General features: G+C 47.4%; 1 protein-coding gene across 5 annotated transcripts in view; it reads right to left on the bottom strand.

Annotated features, from left to right (window-relative positions):
* Window positions 1-3878: 3878 nt before the first annotated feature.
* Window positions 3879-24656, bottom strand: part of LOC100644524 — a 71547-nt gene continuing 50769 nt past the window's right edge. For all 5 annotated transcript variants that reach the window (XM_020864156.2, XM_012310947.3, XM_003397003.4 and 2 more), the window contains 2 exons: window positions 8796-8948; window positions 3879-6519 (listed from right to left, as the gene is read on the bottom strand). In XM_020864156.2, coding sequence (XP_020719815.1) covers window positions 5548-6519; window positions 8796-8948 — 1125 coding nt within the window. In that variant the 3' untranslated portion in view covers window positions 3879-5547. The remainder of the gene's footprint in view (window positions 6520-8795; window positions 8949-24656) is intronic.

The following is a 24656-nucleotide window of genomic DNA, read 5'->3' as shown; positions in this document are numbered from 1 at the left end:
CTGTTTGACATAGAAAAAAAGAAAAATGCTTTTCACTATGAAATATCCTGGATATATATTTAGCCAACTTTATCTCGATATTATTTTTATAATTTTAGAAAACGAAAAGGAAACGAAACATTCGTGAAAGACTTCTCGGCGATTTGATTTTTAGAGCCGCTCGGAATCGTTGATTGAGAACTCGTTTCAACCTTTAATATCAGTTACAATTGTTTCTTACCTCTGCTTATCGTAAATTTCTTCCGGAATTTGTCGTATATCAATCAATCGCGCGATATGTAGATTAATTCCTACAAGCACTATTAGCAGCAACGAAACTTTTAACTCTTTATTTTCATCTTTCGCGCTACATGCTACTCATAGATGACACTTGCACACGCGAAACGAAGAAAACCTCCGATGAAATTTATTCGAGATAATATCACACGGCGCTAATCAAACCTCGTCACAGGTAAACCTAAAAAGAAATGGGCAGAACTATCCCGTTACACCCACAATACTGTGGGTGAAGAATAGCTTCAAACCCTACGATTTGTCATGGGTCGATCGTCGGTGGCGCCGACTCGATATCGATATTTAATACCCCCGAAGCCTAATGGACATCCGCGGTGACGAACGAATCGAAGCAGGCATTGTCGAGCGATGGCGCAATTTACATTTTTCCCCCGCCGGAGGAAGCCCGTGACACGAGGAGATCACGAGGAGCTCGACGAAGAACAATGGACGTCACGCACGAGTCGTAGCATGCTCATGAGAGAGAGAGAGGGTGGAGAGGAGAATGTTAAATCACTGGCCGATCGAGTTACGCCACTTAAGCTCCGATAATATAGTCACCGTGTTAGGGACGCCTTAATCGGTCTACCGAACCATTGAAAACGAAAGTCGGGTACTGCGGGTGAACGTATAGAAACGTGTAGAAAGGGTGGGAGGCGAGCTGATAGGCTTCGATCACGAGTTCGCAACGGATTCCGCGCAATGCCGCGGGAAAACGTACGACGACCGCGTACTACCCGCGGGGAAAGTGTAACCGTTCGTTGAAATCTCCGGCTGAGTTTCGGCGCTTCTTAAATTTCTGCCGCAGAATACGACGCTCGTCGAGCTTATTGCGCCAAGCAAAGATCGCGGAAGCTATTCGCGATAACGAATATTTTGCGAAGGATCGTAGAGATGGTGAATAAAACAGTCTGAAATATTTGCGATAGGAATCTTTTTCTACCAAAGATTATATTTTAAATCGAAATGTTTAAAGAAAAGACGCGATAAATCGGATTTAATTTGATAACTTAAGAAGATTCCTTCTTTTTATTTGTTGAAAGATTTTGATTCGTTGATCTGGTATTATTTGACGCGTTCATACAGTTAACGTTAATGTTACTACCGAATATTTGATCTTAATCGATTATCTCGTTAATGTAGAAAGTTGCTGTTGCTTTTGGATCAGCGCATCGGTCTGTCATTTCTTAACGCTTCAGTTCTATATTCTTAAAGGATCATTTAATGAAAAAGTCAAATTCCTATCTGGAACGTAAACGTAGTAATAATAGTTGTTGATTTAATAGCGTTAGATGGCGAATAGAGAGATGTCCGTTCGTTGAAATCACCTTCAATTTCGATACTTATCCTCTATCGATCGCGTTGCCAGCGGCGAACGAAGAACCGTTGCACCCGCAAACTTGCCGCGTTTCATAATGACTTTTACGGTATATAATTGAAGACAAATCAGTAGGGATCTCGTTCGAACAAGCAGCGCAATGGCTCGAATCTACTTTTGAAGAAACTCCTCTCGTAATCGTCGAATATAATGACGACTTCTCACTCGTGCAACCATGCAAAATTAGTCAGATTATAGAGCTTCGTCAACCGTTTACCGAAAATCATCGAATAAGACGATCGTATTTTATGATAACACGTGAATGGAAATCGTGTCGAAGGAGGGAAATAAACCGAATAGAAAATTTTGTATTTTCGCGAAGGACAACCGTGAATATTAGCTCCTTGATTGGTCATCAAGAATTTATGACAAATTTTTCATGAAAGCGTTTGTGATTTGACAGAAACACACAAGTACTATCAACGCGTTGTCCTAATAGTTTTCCAGCGACGTAGAAAACGAAAAATACAAACGAGAAATTAATTTCTAAAACTAATCTCAAATTTTGTTGAATGTATATTTTCGGATCACATTCTATCCGTCCTAATAAACTCTTCTAGGATCGAGTTTCGTACGAACGAAAAAGGAACGGAAAAAGGAAAAGAAATTGAAATAAGAAAGTCTGGTTGCTTGAACCGGAGTTTACCTTCCTCGGCAATCGAGCAGGCGTCAACATTCGGAAGGAAGGATCGCGACAAACGGGATCGCCGTTGCCCTCGGGCAGCGGATAAGACCTCGCGGGATGATAAGAGAAAGAAAGAAAGTAACATGGAAGAAGACGAATCGGGAAAAGGAGGGACACTCGGGTTTCTTAGAATTCTCGTTATTCCAGACGAGCAGAGCCGACCGTGGCCGGGGAAAGCCACGAAATATCCGAAGAAAAACACGTTTCCAGAGCCGAATCGATAGCAACAATGCTGTGGCAAAAGCACGAGGCCTCGGCTCGCGTGAGGACGAAGAGGCACCGAGGAAAGGGGAACTCTCTGAGCCGTGTGCTAGAGGGTAGGTAGAGGGAGCCAACGAACGAGGGTGAGACAACGAGCGGAATACGGCAGAGAGACAGAGAGACAGAGAGAGAGAGAGAGAGAGAGTTAGAGTTAGGAGAGGACAGAAAGGGGAAGAGAAAGAGGGAACCAGAAGAGCAGTAACAGGCAGAAAGAGAGAGGGTGGAAAGCGTGGTGCGAGGCAGCCTTATTGGAATCGTGGAGAGGGAGGTGAGTTTTCCTAAGGGCAGAGGGATAGGAACGGAAGAGACAGGTGGCGAGGAGCGAAGAAGGAGGGGTAGAGAGAAAAGGGGGACTTAGAGAGAGAGACAGGACCGGTTGATGGAACGAGGCCGCTACAACGTTGGCAACAGCCAGATGGGAAAAGGCTGCATTACCTGTGGTGCCTCGAAGAAACGATCCTTACCTAGAGCGATAGAGGAAGAAAAGGAGAGAGAGCAAGTAACTTGCCCCTCTGCCCTTTCCTTCTTTGTTAAAGGGGACTCGATCATTCTATCCTCTTTGTTCGTGATATTAAAGTACGTCAAGGCGCCGTCGATTCGACTATACTCGGTTCCACAGCCAGAAGTGTCAATTGCGTTCATTGTTCGTTCATAGAGCGTAAGATCGGCGGATCTTTCCACGGGCTTTCCACAGTTTGTCTCGTGAAAAGATTATATTGACGGATGAAAGGTTGCGCGTATCTTCGTATGGATCGCGTCACGCATATCCAAGGCGACGATCATCCGTGGGATCTTTAATTTTCGAGCGCAGACTCGACACGGCACCAACGAGATAATAAACTTTATATTATTTTTGGAAAAATCTGGATAAGGTTCGTCTCTTGGCAAAACTAATGAAATGCGAATGCGAAGAAGGAAAAATGAAAAGGCTGTTCGTTCGGATTTTGTGATTTTATATATTTTCCCATCTTGTTCGTGTGCAATTTAAATATAATAAAATAATAATAATTAATTATTAATTATAATGATGATAACTGTCACGGTAATAATAATAATAATATTAATAATAATATTAATAATAATAATAATATTAATAATAATAATAATAGGAATAATATTCATAATAATAGAGCCGCGCACTCTTTTTTTACCCCTTAACGACTAACTGCGCTATGTTACAACGATTATATACAAAATAATAGATTCGGTATTATTCAACACTTTCGACGGTTCCTCCTCTTACGTTACATTATTTTCTTCAAACGTCTGTCTCTACTTTCACAACGATTATCAAACTCCTAATACGAACACGTTCGCGTGTGATCACACGTTCACGCCTGCGCGGCGTCTTCAACGACAAGATAATATAATACACGAAGAAACTACCTTCTATACTTTTTTTTTCTTTTAATATCATACACAAGGCTAGTCTACACGGTCAAATACGAAAATGTTTAGCGTCGTACGAGTCACATCCGTGGAACCTGTCTTGTTCTCGACAATAGCTCAAACATCGATCAACGATTCGATGGAATTCGCTAAAAAGAGGATATTCTCGTCGTGGCCTTTTACAATGCCTTTGGTATAATATTCGTTCGCGCTAAGTGAGGTCCCGATTACACGAAGATTATATTTGTTCGTCCTTTAATATTAATCTACTCTTCTGAATATAATCAACATTTCGTCGTAATCATCATCACGAGAAATCGGATTCTGCGAATTGAACGTAATTGTGCGTCTCACGTATCCAAAGAATCGATGACGAGTCTCGCGTTCGAAAACTCAAAATGTCAACGAACGATTAAAATGAACAAGGTGAAATCGAAATAAATATACTGATATATCGCGATATAGATGGTGAATATTCGTTATCAGATATCTAAACTCGGAGTTCGACGAGATCGTTTTTGTTCCCGTGCCAAATTATCGCATATTCGTCGAACTTTGTCGACGATAAAACGAAAGGCCGAAAAGTGTCGCGGGTCAACGAGTCAGAGGTCATCGTCGATCTTGTTCGACGGTTAAATATTCAGAAGCTATCCTTCTAGCTCCTGTCGAAACCGCCGTCCATTTCGGGGACCTCTGTCTAACGAGCGGATCGCGTTCCACTCGGATCTCAAAATATCGAATTCGATTGCGCGATAGAAGGGCCTGTGGTGCTCGGCTTGCGGTCGTTCCCTCCATAAATCGACAACGTGCGACAGAGTCGACCCATATTTTGACAGACTCACGAATAATTCGTCTCGTTTCGCCGTCTATATCGAGCGCACGAAACGAGATCCGATCCAGCCCCGGTCCCGACTTTAACTGACGTTGACGCCACGACGCCGACCAAGTAATTGATCTTATCCGGTTTAATAGATGATCGCGTTAGCCGATAGTTTGAATGGCAGCTAGGATCGGATATTGGCCGCGTTAACGTTCTCCAGTGGAAGAAGGTGAGCGCTGGATCGGTGGATGTTAGGTCTGATTATCTCTCTATCAGGTATACCGAATACGTTAGAAATTTATTCCGTAAAGTTTTCAAGAATCATTTCTATCAAGTATATTCGAAGTAAAATAAAGCCATCATGTCTCAAGGATTTACAAAGCTGAGATCGCTCGAAAGTCTCTTAAGAGATCGTGAAATCTGAAACTTGAACGTAAAGCTGTATTTTCGTTAATGGAATTCGGTGTACGGTAGTGACGAGATTGAGATTAGTATCGATCGAGTCTGTTTACGACTCCTTCCCCTGTCACGTTTCCATTCTTAAACCACCTAACGGAATATAATAGAAAACTATACTTTTTATACTCAACGTTCGATTAGAACAATATATCCATCGTATCATCTCCTCGGCTGCGACGGCTGTAACGAAAACTCGTTCGCAACAGAAGTTTCCAACAAGGGGAAGAGTCAATAGAACGCTCCAGGATTCTTCCATATCTTTCGCGAATAGTGTCCTTTCTTTCACGTACGATTCTCGCCGGTTTGTACCGATACCTCGGGACCTATCATCATTCCATTGGTCAGCACGTTGGCCGCCGTGGGCAAAACGAGCGGGCTTGGCATGGTTATCGACGGTCTGAGTCTTTCCGTGAGGGCCAGCATCACTTGGCAATGCAGGTGCTGAATAGTGGCCAATAGATTGAGATTGGTGTCGATTAATCCGGTAGCAGGGGAGTATCTGTCCCTCTCGACGGTATCGACGATCTCGTCCGCCGGCAGAACGGTCACTTTCTGCTCGAGTTCGGTCTCCTTGATCGCTGCAGCCTTGTTCTTCTCCGCCTGCTGCAGTAGCCTCTGCTGATGCTTCAGGTACGAGGTAGTGATGGGAAGACTGTAGTCGATGGGCGTGTTCTTGGGATCGAGTCCAGGGCTCCACGGCCTTGGCAACGGTTGACTGGGCTGAGGGGACGGCGTTCGACCCTCTGGCAGCATCCTTTTCCTCTTGGACGAGGCCGAACTTCTCGAGCTCGCCCGGTCCGATTCCGGGGTTCTTCTCGAATCCGGTAGGCTGTCCGCGCTCGGCAAAAAGCTACCGGTTACTGGCTCCTTCTTCAGCAAATTCGTGATACTCAAGGGATTGTACTTCTCTTCTTTCTCCTTTTCGGTTTTCTCCGTTGTCGAGGGTACGGCGCTGGCCTTCTGATGCCTTTGGTGCCTATAACTGTACAGGGGCTTGCCCTCACCGCCGTGATTTCCTTCGCGCAGCTTGGGACTGCTTTGCACCGTTGTCGACGTGGTTGAGAGGGCATTTGGGCTTAACGGGGTCGTCGTAGACGTTAGCGTCGTCGTCGCCAACGGTGTCGCCGACGTGGGCTGCGGTTGATTGGATAAATTCGTCGGGCTCGGGGTCCGCGGACGTCGTTGGCATTCCGTACATCCCAAAAGAAATCGCGTTACAGCTTCTCGGGGAAGAAACGCGTACGTTTCGGTGATCTGAAACGAAATAGAAAGTTTCGCGTTAGAGAGAAGAAGATACGTTCGAACAAAGGAAAGGAATTCTATTAAACTTAAATATCTCGAAATCTCTTGGCATTGCAATCTCGCCCGTAGCGTTTCTCGCGCCGAAATTCAACGTCCTAGTTTCGTCGAAATCGGTACGAGAAACGTTACGCGTCGTTCCCTGCCGCGATACAGGCAGGATTAGAAAGCACGGTCCTGCACTCTCGTCGTGAACAACGTGAGTGACCCCTTTCGTTCCGCTGTCAAACGTCAGCGTCACGTGGAGCCGTTTCACGCGGAACGCCCACTAGGGAAAATTCATGAGCAGTAACGGAACTTTGATGTCTTTGCGAGAAGGTATTTAGCCGGAGGGATGTTCTCTGCCTCTTAATAGGAAACGTTTCTCTCTAAGGAGGTGGAGGAGCGGCATAACTTAATCAAGGATGGGAGACTGCGAGCCGAGAAAGGCAATGGTCGACCCGCATACACGTGTGCAAACTAGACGTATACGTGTCTGTATGTACGTGTGGCTGGGTAAAGGTGCACGACACGCTGAGGTAATTCGATAAGATTTACTCGAGGCTCGTCTAAAAGGCGAAGAAAAGAGCCGTAAGTAAGAAACAGGGATAATGGCTTCTGGATCGACGTGACATACCGACGAAAGATCATGAGACCAGTAGACAACGATCGCAATTCGAACTCTTCCCGAACATCACCAGATGTAAAACGGTTTGGAAAAATAGAAACTAGTGGAGAAATAACGTTTCACTTGTTTCTTACGTACGTAATTTTTCATATGTGCCTGAAGGTATTGTTACTGTTAATTGAAAATTACACGTTAAGTTGTGAATTTTAAGCTTTAATAGCGTGCAAGAACTTTTGCGTGAGTCGATTAGATCTTTCGCCGCGAGGAAAACGAACAAAGATTAATAAACGTCGCTGGTGGAACGTGATTTTTATTACTTGTTACCGCACATACGTTACGTGGAAGAAAAAGATCTTGTAACGTTAATTTTGATGTCAAATTTTGCTATTAGACGAGGATAATTCGGTAGTATGGTCATCAAGCGCGTGTCTAGTCGATGTTTCGATTAACTAACGTGCTTATAATTCTTCTCATTTTTCAAACATTTCCCGCCGAAAGAATAAAATGTGTACGATAGAAGAGCATTGAAATTAAAATGAGCAACGAGTTCGGAAAGACCGTCACCTGGTTAGTTTGCTAAACGGGTATCGACTGAGCGAATATTTCGACGTTAAAACAGCATCCTTCCGGGAAGGGTGAATCGCGAGACGAGACGAGGCGAAGCGTGGCGGCGCGCGATACCGCGGAGGGTGAGTTGCCGCGAGCCGATGAATCGCGCCTTGTAACAGCGACTTAAACGTTAAAACGGTTGCAGGGTCGCGGTTCTAGGCTGGCCGGCGGTGCACGCGTGCGTGCGTGTGCGCGCGGCCGCGTGTGGGTGCACCAGTAAGCAGGCAATGCAACAAGTGTCCTGAGGTTTTGAATCACAAGCAGATCGCGGTGGTCGAGAGAGAGAAAGAGGACAGCGACGCGACTCGAATGGGATAGGGTGGCGGTTGAGGGTGGGTGGCGAGGGCGGGAAGGTCGGAGGGGTTGCGAACGAGAGAAAGAGGAACGGACAAGCGGAGAAAGAGGACGAACCGATCGGGTCGCGGGCGGAGGACGATGTCACGGAACAGATATGATACCCCGGAGAGAGGTTTACGCAAACGCGCGCCGGAACACGTGAGATGACGTGTGGTATCGAGTGTTCGACGCTTGAATGCCTCGATACCTTCTCCCCCGGGAACGGTAAATATCGCGTGTCGCGGTCGACCATGCAAGAATTCGGCTCGCACGATCCCGAACGGATTCGGGGTCATCGCCGCCCGTACCGATATATCTTTTCCCTAGGGAGATCTGCTCGCCGATTGAATTTAAATCGCATCGGACAGCGCAGGGAAAATGTTGTTTCTTCCAAGGGTACGATGCTTTCTTTTTTCCTTCCGCGAGGTTAACCAGGAACGTGATTAGCCAGAGACTTTGAGATTTTTTGATCGTTTGGCTTTTTGTTCGGTACGTCTCATGCGATAGAATCGTAGGATTTTGTTCCTTCGTGGACTCGATTAATCCTCGTAAGGATATATTTTTTCACCGCACTGCACGGGAAATCCGCGAGCTCTTCGAACGTAGATGTACCGCTTAATATCCAAGCGCATCAAGTCTACGGGAAAGTAACGAGTAGATATTCCTGTTTGAAACTTACCGTCCTGTACGTTCTCTTTTGACCGGCATGCTTCCCCGGACGACCCTCAAGGTCAACATGGACAGCATGAATAATGTCGAAGAAGTTCTCCACGATCGCGACTTTCTTGTACACTCTTCCGGGTGGAACGGTACCCTCGGCGCCGTTTAACGTCTGAAACCAACGTATGACATAGTTAAAAATTCAATCTAACTTTTAAATAGTCGAGTAGATAGAAAAAAGACGATCAGTTCCGGGGATTTATTAGAATACGTCGCATTAACGCTCGTTGTTGCCAACTTATTAAACTTGGCGACACCTGCCAATTAAAGTAGAATTACACTTTTCATTTGATCGATTAGTTTCTGTAATAAACTTAAACAAATAACAAACGCATTCTGAATCAAATTTCATCGCACAGAATATGCCTCCCCTCGTAATTTCAAAATATCTATTTAATTCGACGATCGTGTTCCAAGTTTGCGCGCTTCGATGCCATCTAAGTAAATGGGTGTAACTGCACAGCAAATACGGAGAAGGTCTCTACCTTCGTGTCAGATGCACGCTAGATATCTACAGTTCCTTTACCGACGGACGTTCACGCTTTGCTATGGTCGGTAAGTTTGGCAACATCGCGTTCGCCAACCCTGTCGTCGGTAATACAGATTCCTATAGGGTCCACTCTCTTGACTCGAGATCGTTATAACGCCTCCTTGCAAATACCTAATTTCGTTAAAAAACATTAAGCAACTTTGGGAAATCGTTGTACAGACATTTCTCTATGCTGTTCGACCTTTCGCGTTATCTAATATCTAGAAGCTGAAACTTGTCAACCCATGTCGAAAAAACAGATGAACAGCGTGTTCGATTTTTGCAAACTTTAAAATTGCCTGACAAATCCTAACAGTCAGCTTCTCAAGCTGATTTACGACAAACAACATGGAGATATCCGGCGTTCTACGAATACGTTCTGCGTTTCCGTATCGAAACGGTGGAATCGAGGGTTGAGAGAAAAAATTCCAACTACCTTGGAAACTCGATTAACTGCAGGACGCGGGTGGCGTGACGGTCCGCGGGCATGGCCGCGGTCAGATTGTTCGGACGAACTTTCCGACCTTAAGAAGTTACGGGCGCATGCGCGACATTATTGTATTTCCCTAAACACCTGTTGAAGGGTAAAGTTGAACTCGTGGGGGGTTTACGACTCGGTTAAGTGGCTGCGGTCAGGCGGGATAACAATGCCGATATCTAGGTGACCGCCGCCTTAAGATAACACGCGGTGCGCCCGATCGAACGACCACGGACCGCCCCCGTCTCTCCCTCCGTTTTCCTCCGCCTCCGCTGTAATTGGACGTAATCGTGGCGACGATCCCGCGCGTCTCTTCTTCGTCGGGCTGCCAACGGAAATCGATGCTTTGGCAAATATCAGGACGACGCGATCATTCAATTTTAAGCGGCCAACCGAACGGAGCTGGATTAAAACGGAGCAGACCGCGTTCGATCCGACGACCGATTTTATCGGGATATTATAATACTGAAATATTTCGCGCTATCGCCAGCGGTTACTCTGAAAATAAACACGTCTCTAGTGTGCAGACGCGACGGGCTCTGATATCAAATCGTGAAAAAATATTTTTGGACGAATCGGTTGAATTCGAATACGGAATTCTTGAACGAAAGTATAAATACGTGGTAACGGTAATCGTGCTAGATGTTTTACAATCGTTTGAATTCGCAGCGCAGATAGCTCGTTGCGATGAACAAACGTAGTGATAGAGGTAAATTTAGGATAACGAAAGGAGTTTCGGACGAAAGGTTTTGGATATCGGATCGTTTGCGTAGGCGGATAAAATCTCCGATAATGTTGCGCGATACGCAAATATTTGGACGATGAGCAGATCTCTTTACAGGTATTGACTTATTTTTCCCGCTCTATTTTCTAATCTAACGAAACTTTTCAAAATTGCGAGTTTCGAAGGTGCGCGACTTAATGTCAAAATTACTTCACCGTCTATCGTCGTTCTTGCTACTCCATAAACCAAGCAGAACCGCGTCCCTAAATTTCTCGACAACCAGAAATTTCATGCAGTAAGCGTCAAGAGACCGCGATCCCGATCCCTTGAAACCCCAATATAATCGTCGATGATCCAGCAGAGTACCGGGGTCAGACAACGTCCGGAGTCCACCCCCGTCGAGATAGCCTGTGTTCGATCGAAACAGGCGGAGATTAACCTACTTGAGGGAGTGTATGTGTCTTGCGTCCGCTTATGTAAACGCACACGGGGGTGAGTTTCATGGTTGAATACGGCCGAGCAACGGACAAGGAGAAATAGAGGGCGAGAGAGAGAGGAAGAGAGAGCTCGGCATTCTGTCGCCTGTGGATGGCCGTCGTGTCACGCAGTGCGTATTGGCATATAACGAGAGACCACGGTCTGCCGCATGCCTCCACGGGCAGAGATGTGTCTGGAAACGCGTCGATGTTGAATATGTATGCCACTTTGAGCCAGTCGTTCTAAGAGCTGTTTTAATGTTTAATACAAAGCGGAACGCGAATGTTCGTGCTTTGTTTTCCGTTAGAGCGCCGACGTTGGACCTTCGAGCGTCTTCTTGGCGCGGTTGCATTCCAGCTCGCAGGAATTTTCATCGAACGGGGAAGTTTCAGCTCGAGATAAATTGATAATAGCTTGGATCGAACTCGATCGAGCGGCGAATATCTGCAAATCTGCGAATCGACGTTATTCCGTTTGCTGACACGGATAGGGTATCGAGTTTTAGCTTTTTCAAAGGAACCAAACGTTGGTTTTCTCTAATTTTCGTAACTTTCGAAAAATTTCTCTCTCTCCCTTTACAGGTCGAAGATGTTAAAATCTCCTTAACCGCGAAACGACGCAAACAAGCAACATCTCATGGCCATAAATGCAGATTAACGCTTCCGCTCGCGCTAAATTGCGTTTTTGTTTTCATTTATCGCGTAGCTATAGGCATGGCGTGTGCAGAAGGAAAATGGAATGCCAATAGCAACGAAAGTGTTAAATCACGGCTGAATAATTGAAAGTAAACGACCGACTACATATCGCTAGCGATATGGACCGGATTCTAATCGAAGCATCGATCCGCATTCCATCTCTATTATCGTCGACTACCTCTTCAACCCCTTCCACGTGATTTGATGTTCGCAGAACGCGTTGAACGAGCACGTCGTTATGCGTAGGTATGCGCGTGAAAAAGGCATGGGGAAGCAGGCCGGAAAATGTCTGGCGACGGAGCTCGAGAATAGAAGCGAGTCGGTGACGGCATAAATCCGTAGGAGGCGCGGCACGGGCCAAGTTTGCGGCTCAACGAAATCCGGGTATAGCGGGTGTTTTAAAACCCCACGGACCGCGAGTTTGCATTTTAAACGAACGACCGGTCGTCCGGTTTGGGGAGGAACGGGGAAGGGCACGGGGGCAGAAAACAACGCGCGGCCGCCACGCAAACGCGCGGCAACGAGAATCGGATTAAAAAAAATTCACGGGGGACTCGCGGGCATCGAGACGCGCGTGAAACGTGCGTGGATGGGCGCCCGAGGAATCGGCTAACGGGTGGCCCGTTTCGAACGAGTTTCAAATTCGTCCGAAATCGAATTACAGCCGTTCCCCTTCGGTATAACACGGGGCTTGAATCGCATCGAACTTTGAACGAATCGGCCGCGCTGGAAAACCGAGACAATCCGTGAATAGCGCTCCACGCCTCGGTCGCACGGACAATCGAATAAACAGGATATTCGTTTTTATCGTCTATTAACCGTTCGGCATTTTCGGACCAGATATTCCGCGTTGCGGTTGCCCTTTACGACGATGCTTAGCATTGGGTATCGCGCGTACAACTATGTAGCGGCGTTAGAACGTGTGATATTTCTCGCAAAAAAGTAAAAAAAAAAAAATGAAAGGAATTAAAAATTGGTCGTTCTGTTCGAGGATAGTTGGAGAAATTGGCAGCCAAACGAAAAGATCAAAAAGAAACTGCGTAAGTCGTTTAAGAAGAATGGTCGATAGGACGCACGGTTCTACCGCATCCAGAGTTGAACAACGGAAAGTCGGTCAGCCAGGGAGTGATCGCGTCGGCTAACGATTCGCAAGTTGCCGGAACAATTAATAGTTGAACGAAGCGAAGTAAGTTGTAAGTAAGCCAGAAATGCGTGGGGATCGGTCGAGATCCCCGAAGAACCGAGTAGGGTTAACGAAGCGCCGGCAAGAAAGTTACCGCGGAGTATCGTTACCGTGGCGTCGTTTCGGTAACTTTGGATTACGTAACTCGCGCTGCACCGGCGTCAAGTGCTTTCGCAATTCGTGTATACGCGTGTAACGACGACCGTGACGCCGATGAACGTTCTGCGCGTCGATTACAATTCCTATTTCGACGTTGTACCTCTCCGACCAACGAAACCACGCCACTTTCCACGCTGCCGTTTCGTTACGGTTCCCGATTAAATTCTATAGTAGTCGACCAATGTGTATCTATATTCGGAGGAAGACGATACGCGGGCGTGGAAGGAAATCCGTTGCTTCCATTCGCGAGTCACGAGCCTGAGACGTTGCCCAAAAGCATCTCCGATGCTCCGCTCCAAAACCGAAAATCTCGGTCTGGCAATACGACCATCCGGCAGACTCGCCTACTGACTCGATGACGCAAGCGAGCGGCCGCCGGCTGACGTCAAGAAGTTCGGGAAACGTTCTGAAAATAGTATACGCGCGTAACGCGCTGTCCTGGCACGCATCGCGCTGGACGAGCGGATCTAGGCGAGGCAGCGCGGCGGCTTCTCTAACGGGCAACCGTAGCCATTGAAACGGTCCTGAGGTGGCGGCGTGTCCGTTGCATAACAACGATACTAGGAAGCGGCGCGAAAGTGGCACGGTATCATTGCGGCCGGCCGTTAAATATTCTCAACGAGGTCGGATTACCTCCATTACGTGAAGGAACGACACGACTGGGCCGTTCAGGAAAGAGCCCGCGAGGAGTATACTCGGAACTGCCTCTTTCTCTCTCTTTGCCTCTTCTACCCTCCTCGTTTCTTCATGCTGCTTAACGGGTTCCGTGCCAATGCGAACCATCGGTGGCCAGTAATAGCGGACAGCGGATGGCTAGGGCGCAAAGTTCGTCAGACGAATGAAAACGTTACATATTTCGTAGCGTTGTTCGTGGGAAGCAGACGTAAGAGAGCACGAAAGGTTAGAATCGATTTGACCGACCGGAATTTCCTTTGCGAATTACTTCTTTCCTAATCAAGCTAGCCAGGAAGTTCCACGTAGAAAATGAAATGAAACGAGAACGTCGAGGGTCGATTCAAAAGCCACGATATGTCCAGGTTGGCTGAATCAGCGTGTAACCACCGCAACCAACACTCTCTCCTTTCCAAATAAGTTTTGCATTGTTCCTTCCTGTTGCATCTCTGTGTACGCGTGTTACGTCTAAGTACTCGTTTCCCACGTAGTATCGCGGTTCTACCGAGTCGTGCGCTATAATCGAAGCTCGTTACCGTGGCGAAGAGTTTCGAGCGACGCTGGAACGCTTGCTTTTCCCTCGGAGAACGTTTCTCGAAAAAAAAAGGAAGAAAAAGGAAAAAGAAGGAAAAAGAAGAGGAAGAAAGGTGGAACAGGCCCGAAAGGAGCGGACCCACGTCGGAACGTAGAGAGTGCATGTATATACACCTGGATCTATCGGAGCCCCAACTATATCGACGTTTGTTTTTCGGATCCCGACTCCTTTCTTCTGACCGACTCGGGTTAGTTTTCGTCCGACGGGACAGGGCGCTGGGAGCCAGGCCACCCAGTAGCCATTTAGATAAACGACCCGGCCCCCGTTGAGTGCCGCGGGACGCCGCCACGGAAACAAGTATACCCGTGCGACGAAAAACGAACAACGAAGACGGACGTATGCACGCGTGGAGGAAAAGGAGAGAGGAGAAAAGGACTGACACGCTTCCAGACGGTCACAGGCTGCTGCCTAGAAGTCGGCGGAGAACACGAAAGCGCACCATACGAGATCATACCACGAGACTCGTAGCGGTCTGAAAAAGTGTTTGGGTTTCGGTGACGGAACAAAGAGTCTCTCAGTTGCGGATCCTACTTTCGCGTTCTCGTTTATTTGACCAAACCCTCCGTGCTCCGCCCTGCGTCTCGCGCTCGAAGTCGATATTTGTTGATCTTGCCTCGGAGCCCACCGACGCGACGTCTGCCGTCGCCGATTGCCTCTGTGATTCTTCTCTCCGAATTCGCGGAGACGGCGTTTAGTCTGTCTTACGTTTGCCTGGCTTTCAATGGCAAGCGCGAGAACGGCTAGCGATGGAGTACGAGCTCCGATAGGGTAAATTGGTAATGCGATTTGTTCGGTGTACAACGATTTATTTTTGCTGGCTTCGTTCGACCGAGCAACGTTTAATCTCTTTCAATTCATTTAATTTCCTTCGATTTTCAATTTACTTTCGTAACCGAAATCCTGCAGCGTTACAAAGACATCGTTCGATCTCACAGAATTTACGCGATTGTCACGGTTTCGAAATATCTTGTCAGCGCTGGATTTACGACCGTCGCTTGTTGGGACGCGACAAAGTGACGGATAACACTAGAGATCAAGATCTATGCTCGGTAATATTCAAATGCAAATACCGATTATATAACGTTGTTCTCGTAGAAAAATAGAATAGCGCGTCTGTTGAGAATTTTTAACAAATTGGCTCTCACACTCTAGCTTCGGCTTCTCCCGCGCAGAAAAATTTAACGGTTAGATCGGTCCGCGATTTCTGCCAAGCTACGAAAGACCGACCGAAGGGGAGCATCGCCTGAGAAAGCTCTCGGAACGGGCTCCGTTTTTCAAGCGGCTCGTAGCAGTCGGTGATCTTGTTTCTCGTGGCGGTGTTTCTTTTACGAGCTGACCGGCGGAAGTCCGAGGTGGTGGTATCGACTTTCCTGCGGGCTCGTGGCATTTACAGACCCTCGGACGCCAGAGTATTCAGTTGTTCACGAACCGCTGGAATTTCGAAGAATGTTCTCGTAAAGCGGCCTCGCTACGAGAAAACGCTCTCTGCGTTATTCGCGAAATTGCTCCTCCCGCTAATCAGACGCTTTTTAACCGAACACCGTATCTTCGGAATTCTTTGCCGGAAACCTGCCCTTTCTCCACGCTTATATCCATTCCTCTCGAGAGATACGAAACTTTCGTCGAGGCTGATTTAACTACGCGAGAATTTATAGAATACCACGATTGCTCGAGACGAAACAAAGATGAGATGGCAAAATTCCTCATTCGAGAAGGGTACCAGCGTATAAAAATACCAAGCAACTCTCCACTCGTACAATGTATCGAAAGCGGAGCAACGATTAAACCAGATATTAATTTTCACGGTCCGATACCGCCAACAAAATTTCAGCTTATGCGACTGAAACGTCTCTTGCAATCAAGTATACCGATAACGAAGACATTTTATCGTACGTAGTCAAAATAAAGCGTGAATTCGTTAAACGTGGGAGGTTTGTAAAGGAATATGGCGATAAGATACGACGGAGATCGATTGCGAATTGAAGCGAGCCAAGTATCGTAGCCAATGGAGATCGACAGCCACAATGTGCGAAAAAAGAACAAAATCTAAATTCGTTTCTTGCAATTCGTTCGTTTTACACGTAACAAAAGTTAAAGAACGTTAAAACACGTCGGAAGAAGGGTAACTCGTATACGCGAAAATTACCGGTGAGATCGACCTAATTAAAAAACAAGAGGGGACTCGTGGACTTTTGCCGTGAGCGCTGATCTTATTCATCCAGGACGAACCGCATCGCGGTGGCTCGCTTAAAAATCCCCAGGCGACCCGGAACTTTTCCAGGAAGTCGTTATAGCTTGGCACGGTGGTTCGCTAATTCGGCGCAACTTTCCAGCATTTTTCGCAGGCGATCTCACGGAGGAACTGCTGTTTTATTTATAGCGGAACGCGCTTCGTTACCTTTCCGCCCGATTATCGATCCTCGAGACGCTTTAGATACTCAACATACTACGTCTCACTCTCTCTTCCCTCTGCCTCTCTCTCTCTCTCTCTCTCTCTCTCTCCCTCTCTCCTTTGAGGCCCCGTTACTTACGGTATTACTTAAAATTTTATCTTCTGGCTGGAAACGAAACGAAAAACAGGAAAAGAGGAAAAAGGAGAGAAAAAGGCGGAATTCCTTTCGCGAGTCGTTTCATCGCGGACCAAGCGACAGCGTGGACCGAGGGGCGGCAAAGAGACAGACGAAAAAGAGAGATGCTCGCACTACGGTCGGATTCACCGTCAGTTCCCAAGGGTTTTTTGCTCGTCGCCTCCGCCTGAGTCGCAAATCGCGCGGTTTTATCGGCAGCAAGGCCATCCTGCTCGACACCTCCTCCTTCGCGTTAGATACTTAGGAAGCCCCGAACGACATAGACGCCCCCTCCTTTCCGGGCTGTTACGAAGCGCGGCCGAAAACCCTCAGGTTCATTCATTTTAACGATTTACTCCGCGCCTACGGTAACAATGGAGCGCTACGAATTGCAGTCGAGTGCCTATCCGTGAGATGGGAAGGTTCGTCGAAAGTTCGAGCGAGTGACGAACGTATTATCTTCGGATAAAGAAAACTGGTCTGCGTGGGCACCCAGATACAGCGCAATGTAATTAGAGCGGAGGTCGAAAGACAGACGATAAAGAGGTATCGGATCGTTCAGACTGTTCTTTGGACGACAGAGATCGTCCTGATTCGTAATGATCGATGCTATCTAGTATTTATACGATAACGATTGAATAAAAAATGGAATAAAACGAACAAGCCTTGCGTGAATTTCTGTCAAATGTGTCGTATTGTAAACATCACGTTCCAGTGCGAATCTGCAAAACCAACTATCCATTGAAAAAAAAAGCTGACCCAGGGAATAGCTGTCTGTGACCTTGACCAATCCAGCAATTCCAAATTACGCTGCAATCACCGATCAAATTCTAGCCGAATCGATAGCTCCGATGCATTCTCGCGATTCCATGCCAAACCCACGAGGTTCACCACCGAAGCCCATCGACTCTCGGTGTCGCTTTCGCGCAAACCCAAGCCATTCTCCGCTGCAGTTACAATCGCGCTAAGGCCTTTCCCATCCTCCAAGCGGCGTCGATTCGCTCGTAAAAAGTCACGGATCTCGGATCTCTCCCTTCCTACGGCTGTTCCTCTTGGTGCCGGTCGTTCGTGGTCGTTGGAGTCGTCGACTCTCTCTCTGTCTCTCTCTCTCTTTCTCTCTGTCCCTCTCTCTTTCCGTTTCCCTCTCATGGATCGCTAACGACGAGGCGCGAATCGATAAGGGACCGGCGGCGCTCGGTCGACTCACAGCGAGCGAGGCGGCGACCTGGAATCCGACGGCCCGTGACCGGAAACCGATCGTGTCGGCCGCACTGGCCGGCCAATCATCCGAAAAGCCGCGTCCGGCATGTCTGCAACGCCGATCCCGGAAAACCGGAACCTCCGGCTGCTCCCACTACGCCTGCCTGCCCCGCCCTGCACGTCCGTGCCGTTATCAAGATACCGCGGAAACGTATTCCGGCCTGTCCGCGTTCATTATCGACACGCCGGACGTTTTACGGCACTTCTACCGTCGCGCGGCTAGGATTGATTTCCAGATTTATGGCCGTCGAGCTCGGCTCGGTCGAGACGCGAGTGTCCTGTTGCTCTACCGAGGATACCTTGCCGCAATTTAAAGGGCTACCAGGTTTTTCACGATCGAGCAACGCGGAAGGTTCTTTCCGTTGATTTTTTACGACGATAATCATACGTATCGATAGATTTTCAAAGTTTTGAGAAAATCAGACGTACCCTTGGCTCGACTTAGACGCAGTCGTAAGGCGAAAGGAAAAAGGAGGAATAAATTTGTAATTTACGTAATTGGCTATAAGAAGAGATACGTCTCTATAAAATTGCGCGAGAAAAATTCTTCGTTCATGAATAATTGATTTTACCATATTTATAAATCTAAACGTTGATTTTAAACGCAAATCAGACCTCCTAACTTGAACTATTTAGCCCAAGGCAACTTTTTCATTAAAAAGTCATACAAGATCACACGGCAAGTAAACTTTTTATACTTGGTGTAAATCGTATAACGTAATCGTATAGACGGAGCCGATTGTAAATAAATCGTTCAAGGATATTATCCAAATAATGAATTATTAAAATCGGTTTTTCCGCGAAGATTGCTTCGAGGAACTGAGCGATCGTAAGGACTCGCGTATTCTGAGTACACACGATTCGTGGTTCTATCAAGAGTTTACAAAAAATTATACCAGGCAAAGTATACTAAAATACTAAAATACGTCATTTGCTGGACGATGAACAACAACCACTTACAATTTGACGTAAAAAAAAAAGTCTAATCCTATTTCTAGCCTGCGAACGTTTACGCAAATTCATACTTTTACGAATATAAAGAAGTGGAAACCTTCCCGACAGAGGCTTTGTTTTCACGTCGATGTCGAAAGTCTATAGTCACTGGAAGTAATTGCGGAGCTAGTTAGAAGGCGCTTCCGTCTTTGGTTATACAAAATTTCCAATCTCCGATTCTTACGTTTATATGTTCCATTTCGATCGCGTGATCAATTGCTTTTCCACATAGTTTCATTCTTGGCGCATTTTTATTCTCGGCGCAAGTACGACGTTACAGCGTAACAACGTCGGTGACCCGAGATCAAAGAGAAATCTGTGTGACGTCCATGACGATAAAAAGAAAAAACGAATCATAAATGGCGCAAAAAGTAAAAAAAGTCGATCCACATGCGTGCGATCGAGCAATGTAACGGAGCAGCCGGTACGTCGTACATCGTGTACGTCCTTGACGAACCACGACGCGACGCTATACGTCACAAGGGGAGAGAGTTCCGGTGATCCGCCGTCGAAGAGACCCGACAGCGAAGCTAAACCGAATAAATTATTACGCAGGCTCCTTGGTCGTCGTCGTCGTCGTCGTCGTCGTCGCCGTCGTCGTCGTCACCGCCGCCGCTGGCGTCCTCGCCCCTCGTCCCGTCCCAACCCATCGGCCTCCTGGATGCCCTCCTGGATGCCCCCCTGCCGTTAAGCGTGGAGCGCGGGCCGCCCTCCAGGCACGAAGATTCATATCTGACTGGAAGGCCTGGTTCGTCGTCGTTCCCTCGGCCGTCGCTGCCGCCGCGGCTTCGAACGGGACCCCTGAGCCCGGAGCGGGACGGGATTCGGACAATACTTGGCCTGTCCGCGAAGGACAAAACTTCGGCATCCTCTGACTCTCCGAGCCGTTCGTTTGTTCTCCGTCCTCGTCGGTCGCGCACAGACACCGCCGCGCGCGTCCCGTTCCATCGTGCGCGACGGCTCGAAGCCGCTTGCCGCGCGCGCGGTTGCCTGACAAAGAGAAGTCGAGCCGACGCGGGTCGGACGAGGACAGAGCGAGAACGCGAACAGCGAACGGGGCCGACAGAGAGACGGTGTCTGCGTCAGACTGGAAGCCAGCGGCAAGCGAGACGAATAGACGGACGAAAGAGAAAGACGAGGAACGAAATACGGTGAGACTTGCCGAGCGAACGAGCCAACCGAACGACCAACGAAGAGGGAAGACACGCGTGGGACGAGGAGCAACCTACTAGAGGCGATCGCTCGGTGTTGGAGTCAACGACGACGGTGGGAAGAGAGTAAGGGTGAGATTGAGGAGCGGCAGCAGAGCACAGGGGCAAGAGGAATCTCCGGAGATTCCACGCATGGAGAGTCGTGGAACGGGGCAGACCGGGCTTGTTGGTTGCACGGAAGGCAGCTGCCAGCCGGCTTACCGCCGCCGCGCATTATACCGGACACGGGAGAGACGGAGACGGACGGACAGGGGACCGATGGCTGGAAGGAGATGGAGATAACGAGACGAGAGGCAACAGTAGGATAGAGCGACCGAACCAGGACGAAGAAAGAGGTAGCGCGTGCAGAGAGCCGCAAACGTGAAGGGGAGAGAGCAAGGGGAGGGCACGGCTGTCCCGTAAAGATCAACGCTAAAAAGTATACACGCTAGAGCCGCGCGCGGCCGAGTCGAACGGAACGGCTCCGTGGCCGGAGAAAAAAATGTGGAATCGCTGACGGGGCACGGGGCACGGGGAAAGGCGTACGTCGTGCTTGAGAGCTACCGAATCCGGACCGGAGAGGAACCCGGTAGCATTTTCGTGCCGCGCCGTGCCGTGCCGATTCTGCACGGGACCGGTAGAGAGACCCGTCTCGCCGGCTCTTGCCTTTCTCTCTTCCTCTCCCTCTCTCTCTCTCTCTCCGTTTGTCGGTTCTTTACTTTTTCTTCTTTTCCTTTCCTTTCCTTTCTTCTTTTTTCCCTTTATGTTTTATACTCGAACGCCGGGAATTCGTGGCACGGAGTTCCTCGAACGCGAAGAAAGGCGTGCCGGGAACTCACGGCGCGGAGAAAATGTTCCGTGAAAATAGGTGGCGCGGTTGCAATCGTGCCGCGGTTGAAAGGGGCGATTAAGGGAGACGGTTGAATTTCTAGGATGCAATTCTTTTCAGTGTAAGATCCTTTTGAGAATGTTCGTTGAGATTTTTGTATCGATTGGACGATATAATGGTGTCATTATGAATATCGCGAAATAAATGATACCGGCACGTTGAGAATGTTCTTTTTTGCGATCGATGGAATTAAAGATGCTTGAAAATGAAACTAATCGGCACGAAATAGTTTACGCGGTTAAATTTACCATCGACCAATTTTTTTCCTTCCATTTCGTTGGAAAGCTTTCGTTTTCTTCGCGCGTCAACACCTGCGAACATTTACAAACGCTTCCAACCCTTTCCTTTTTCACGACAAATAATTGAAATTTCGTGATAAAGAATCAAGGATGGAATATGTATTACTGCATTTAAAAACCTGTTGGGATGAAACGAAAATTGTTTACGATACGTTCATGGATCTGCTAAAACCATTTTACAAAATCCATAATTCAACAGGCTTCATCGAACTGCCAACAGTTCATTTACAATCGAACGTATACAGGTTGTTCCACATACCTGTCGTCGCAAAAGTTCCGAACTCCGCTTTATCTCTTTCTTTTCTTTTTTTTTCCTTTTTTGTTAATATGTACTTTATCAACTATGGCGTAAATTCGGCTTCTTCTCGCTTAAAATTTAATCATACCTCGTAGTTGGAACCTTCCAAAAATCTGCCAAGGGTTCGAGAAAGTATGCCTACCGGTATTTCGGAAAGTTGGGGCGAGCGGAAAGGGCGAAATTAATCCCAAGGATTTAATCCTCGATCGACGCGACGGTAAACGCAATTTTGTTGCTCGAGGCGGCTAAACGGCACTGGGAAAGGGGCCGGGGATGTTTCAATCTTGCCAAAGAAGAAAGGCAAGATTGCTCAAACGAACGATTCGCGGTAGGGTCATCTCGTGGTGGAAAAGGTCGCGAACTCTTAAACCAATTCTGGCAAGAAACGATTCGCGATGTTGGACGAGCACCAAGGAACGCTCGAGAAAAGAGAAACCGCGGCGAGTCGTGCAATTCCTGCCTTTTCTACCGCCGCGTCGTTGCTTCTGGGTCTGCGATCCAACGCTGAACGCTGAAACCTGTCAAAGGAGGAAACTTTTGGATTTCTAATCCTTCGTTTACTTAATTGCCAGTAGTACGGCGTCGACGTCTACAACCGTCGATGTTACGATACCATTTTTGGTACTCGGGAATCTGTCAGACTTGGCGAACAGATTCGAGTAAACGAGCTCGCTCGTTTGTTCATTTCTTTATAGCAACGTTGCAGACTTGTACCAGTGAAATATAAAAGTGTGTATATCCGCGTTGCATTACGATATCGTTCCATATTTTTATTCCAACCCTTTGATAAAGGTCTTTATTTTATTACTAGCTATAGAACAATTGCGAGTTGATTAGTCGTTAATTGTCAGGTAAATAATAAAAAATGGGCGCACATTTTATGCACCTTATAAATCTTTTCAACTTCAACTCCTTTAGTCATAGACACAGGCAAAACTATTTCGATTACGTCAATTTCAATCTTTGCAAATGTAAATGGAAATGTAGAGATGCATTGAAAACCAGAATATCTCCAGTTAAATAAATTACCACGTTCAAGATATTGGCCATCGAGGTGACGAGTTAACTCGTCTTTCTTAGTTGACCAGTTTGCTAGACCTGTTTCTATGGTTATGAGTACGAGAATTGTGCAATGGTATTTCGAAATCTGTCCTTCTCCTTTTCAAGAGAGTAAACGTAGAATGATTTTGAAACGTAGTCCTGCCCGATGATTGCAGGTGGAATTAAGGTGACTTGTGGCGTGGAAGTGTTTCCCTCGATTCCGTTCGCGTTTTACCAGCGTAATTCTAATGTCTGTCAGGATATTGCTACTATTGTCTCCCAGCTATTGTCGCTTGTTCCGTACACGCGTCGCTTTTTGGATCGTCGTATCCAATCTTTCAATACCTCCGTTACTCCCTTCTCCCCAAAAACCCTCGAAAAACGGTGCGTAAGCCTACGTAGCCAAAGCGGTTCCTCGGAAAGGATCCACAAATTTTTATTTGGTTACCATCGTGGTGATCGATGTTGTCAGATTTCCTGCTTAAAGTTCAGTACTGTTCAATTAACTCGTTAATATAAATCGATCGTTCATTACGTGAGAGCGTGTTAGTTAAGAATTTTACAAATAATTCCTTCTTCGGACAGTTTCAAAGTTCCATTAAGTACATTCGATACTTGCAACAACGAGTGCAAAATTAGTCATAATTATATTCGTACGTACATGCCCTCCGCTATAATTCTCCATTAAATTCCAATTTTTCGTATTCGTCAACAAAGAGACAGGCAGAGAGAGGACGACCACGAAAGCGTCCGTGCCTCTGTCTTTCGTAAATTCTTGCTGGCGCGTGCACGGTTGCCGTACGGTGAAAAAAAGACTTCCATTGTGGGACGAATTCGCGTTTCCACCCTCGTACGGTGACACGGGAAGTCAGGGGCCACGGGGGTAGAGAGCACGATCCACAGTCGAGTCAACACGAACGGCATAAGCCCACCCCTGTTCCGGCCCGGTCTGTCCCGTCCAACCCTCTGCCTGTCTTTCTCTCGCTCAATTCCTCGTCCTTTTTACCTCCCTCTCGCTCTTCGTCTAGCTGGCGTGTCGGATTTCTGTTTGCGTTACCGTGTCACGCATCGAACCCCGTCGCTTCGAATTCGCCGCTACCACCATTCCACCCTTGCTATCCACCCCTGGACGCCTCCGCGCTCTTCCATTTCGATCGCGCGCCGCTCGTGTAATCTGGACCCTCTCAAGTGTGATTCCGGCTGATCCCGCCTTCGACTACGTGAATTATTAGACGGGCATTTAGGATCGGCGCGAGGGATCGATCGAACCCTCTTTTTCGCCTGGATACGGGCCCGCGGCCGAATGACGAACGACCAGCCGGCCGCCCTGACGATAAAACCGACTGGATCTCTACCTAGCCCGACCTGCAGCAATTTCGAGAAATGCAGCCGGGAAGCAGATGCGACTCGAAGCTCGAATCCGGCCGTACATCGGCAAGAGGAAGAAAAAGGGTTGCGCGGCGTGTTGAGTAGGCGGAGAGGTTGATGGAAAGCGTGGGAGTTTTGTGGAAAGAGCGAAGGAAAGTTGACTTTTTTAATCGATTGAGATGTCTAGGATGGTGGAAGAAGTTCTTCTTCTTTTTGCGTTTAAACGGATATCGTTTTGCATCGAAGTGACGCGACGCAACGGTTGGCTGAATCGAAAGTGTTTAGTCAGCGTAGCGCGAAGGTGGATACCTTCTTTGTTTCCAAAAGCCAGATGACTCGCTCTATGCGATAATGAAACGAACTGGTACGATCGATGGTGTTTTCATGTTTAACAATCGCTTCT

This window comes from Bombus terrestris, chromosome 8 (assembly GCF_910591885.1).
Source record: "Bombus terrestris chromosome 8, iyBomTerr1.2, whole genome shotgun sequence".
Lineage (NCBI taxonomy): Eukaryota > Metazoa > Arthropoda > Insecta > Hymenoptera > Apidae > Bombus > Bombus terrestris.
Note: the sequence above shows the minus strand (reverse complement) of the source record. Positions and strands in the feature narration are given on the sequence as shown.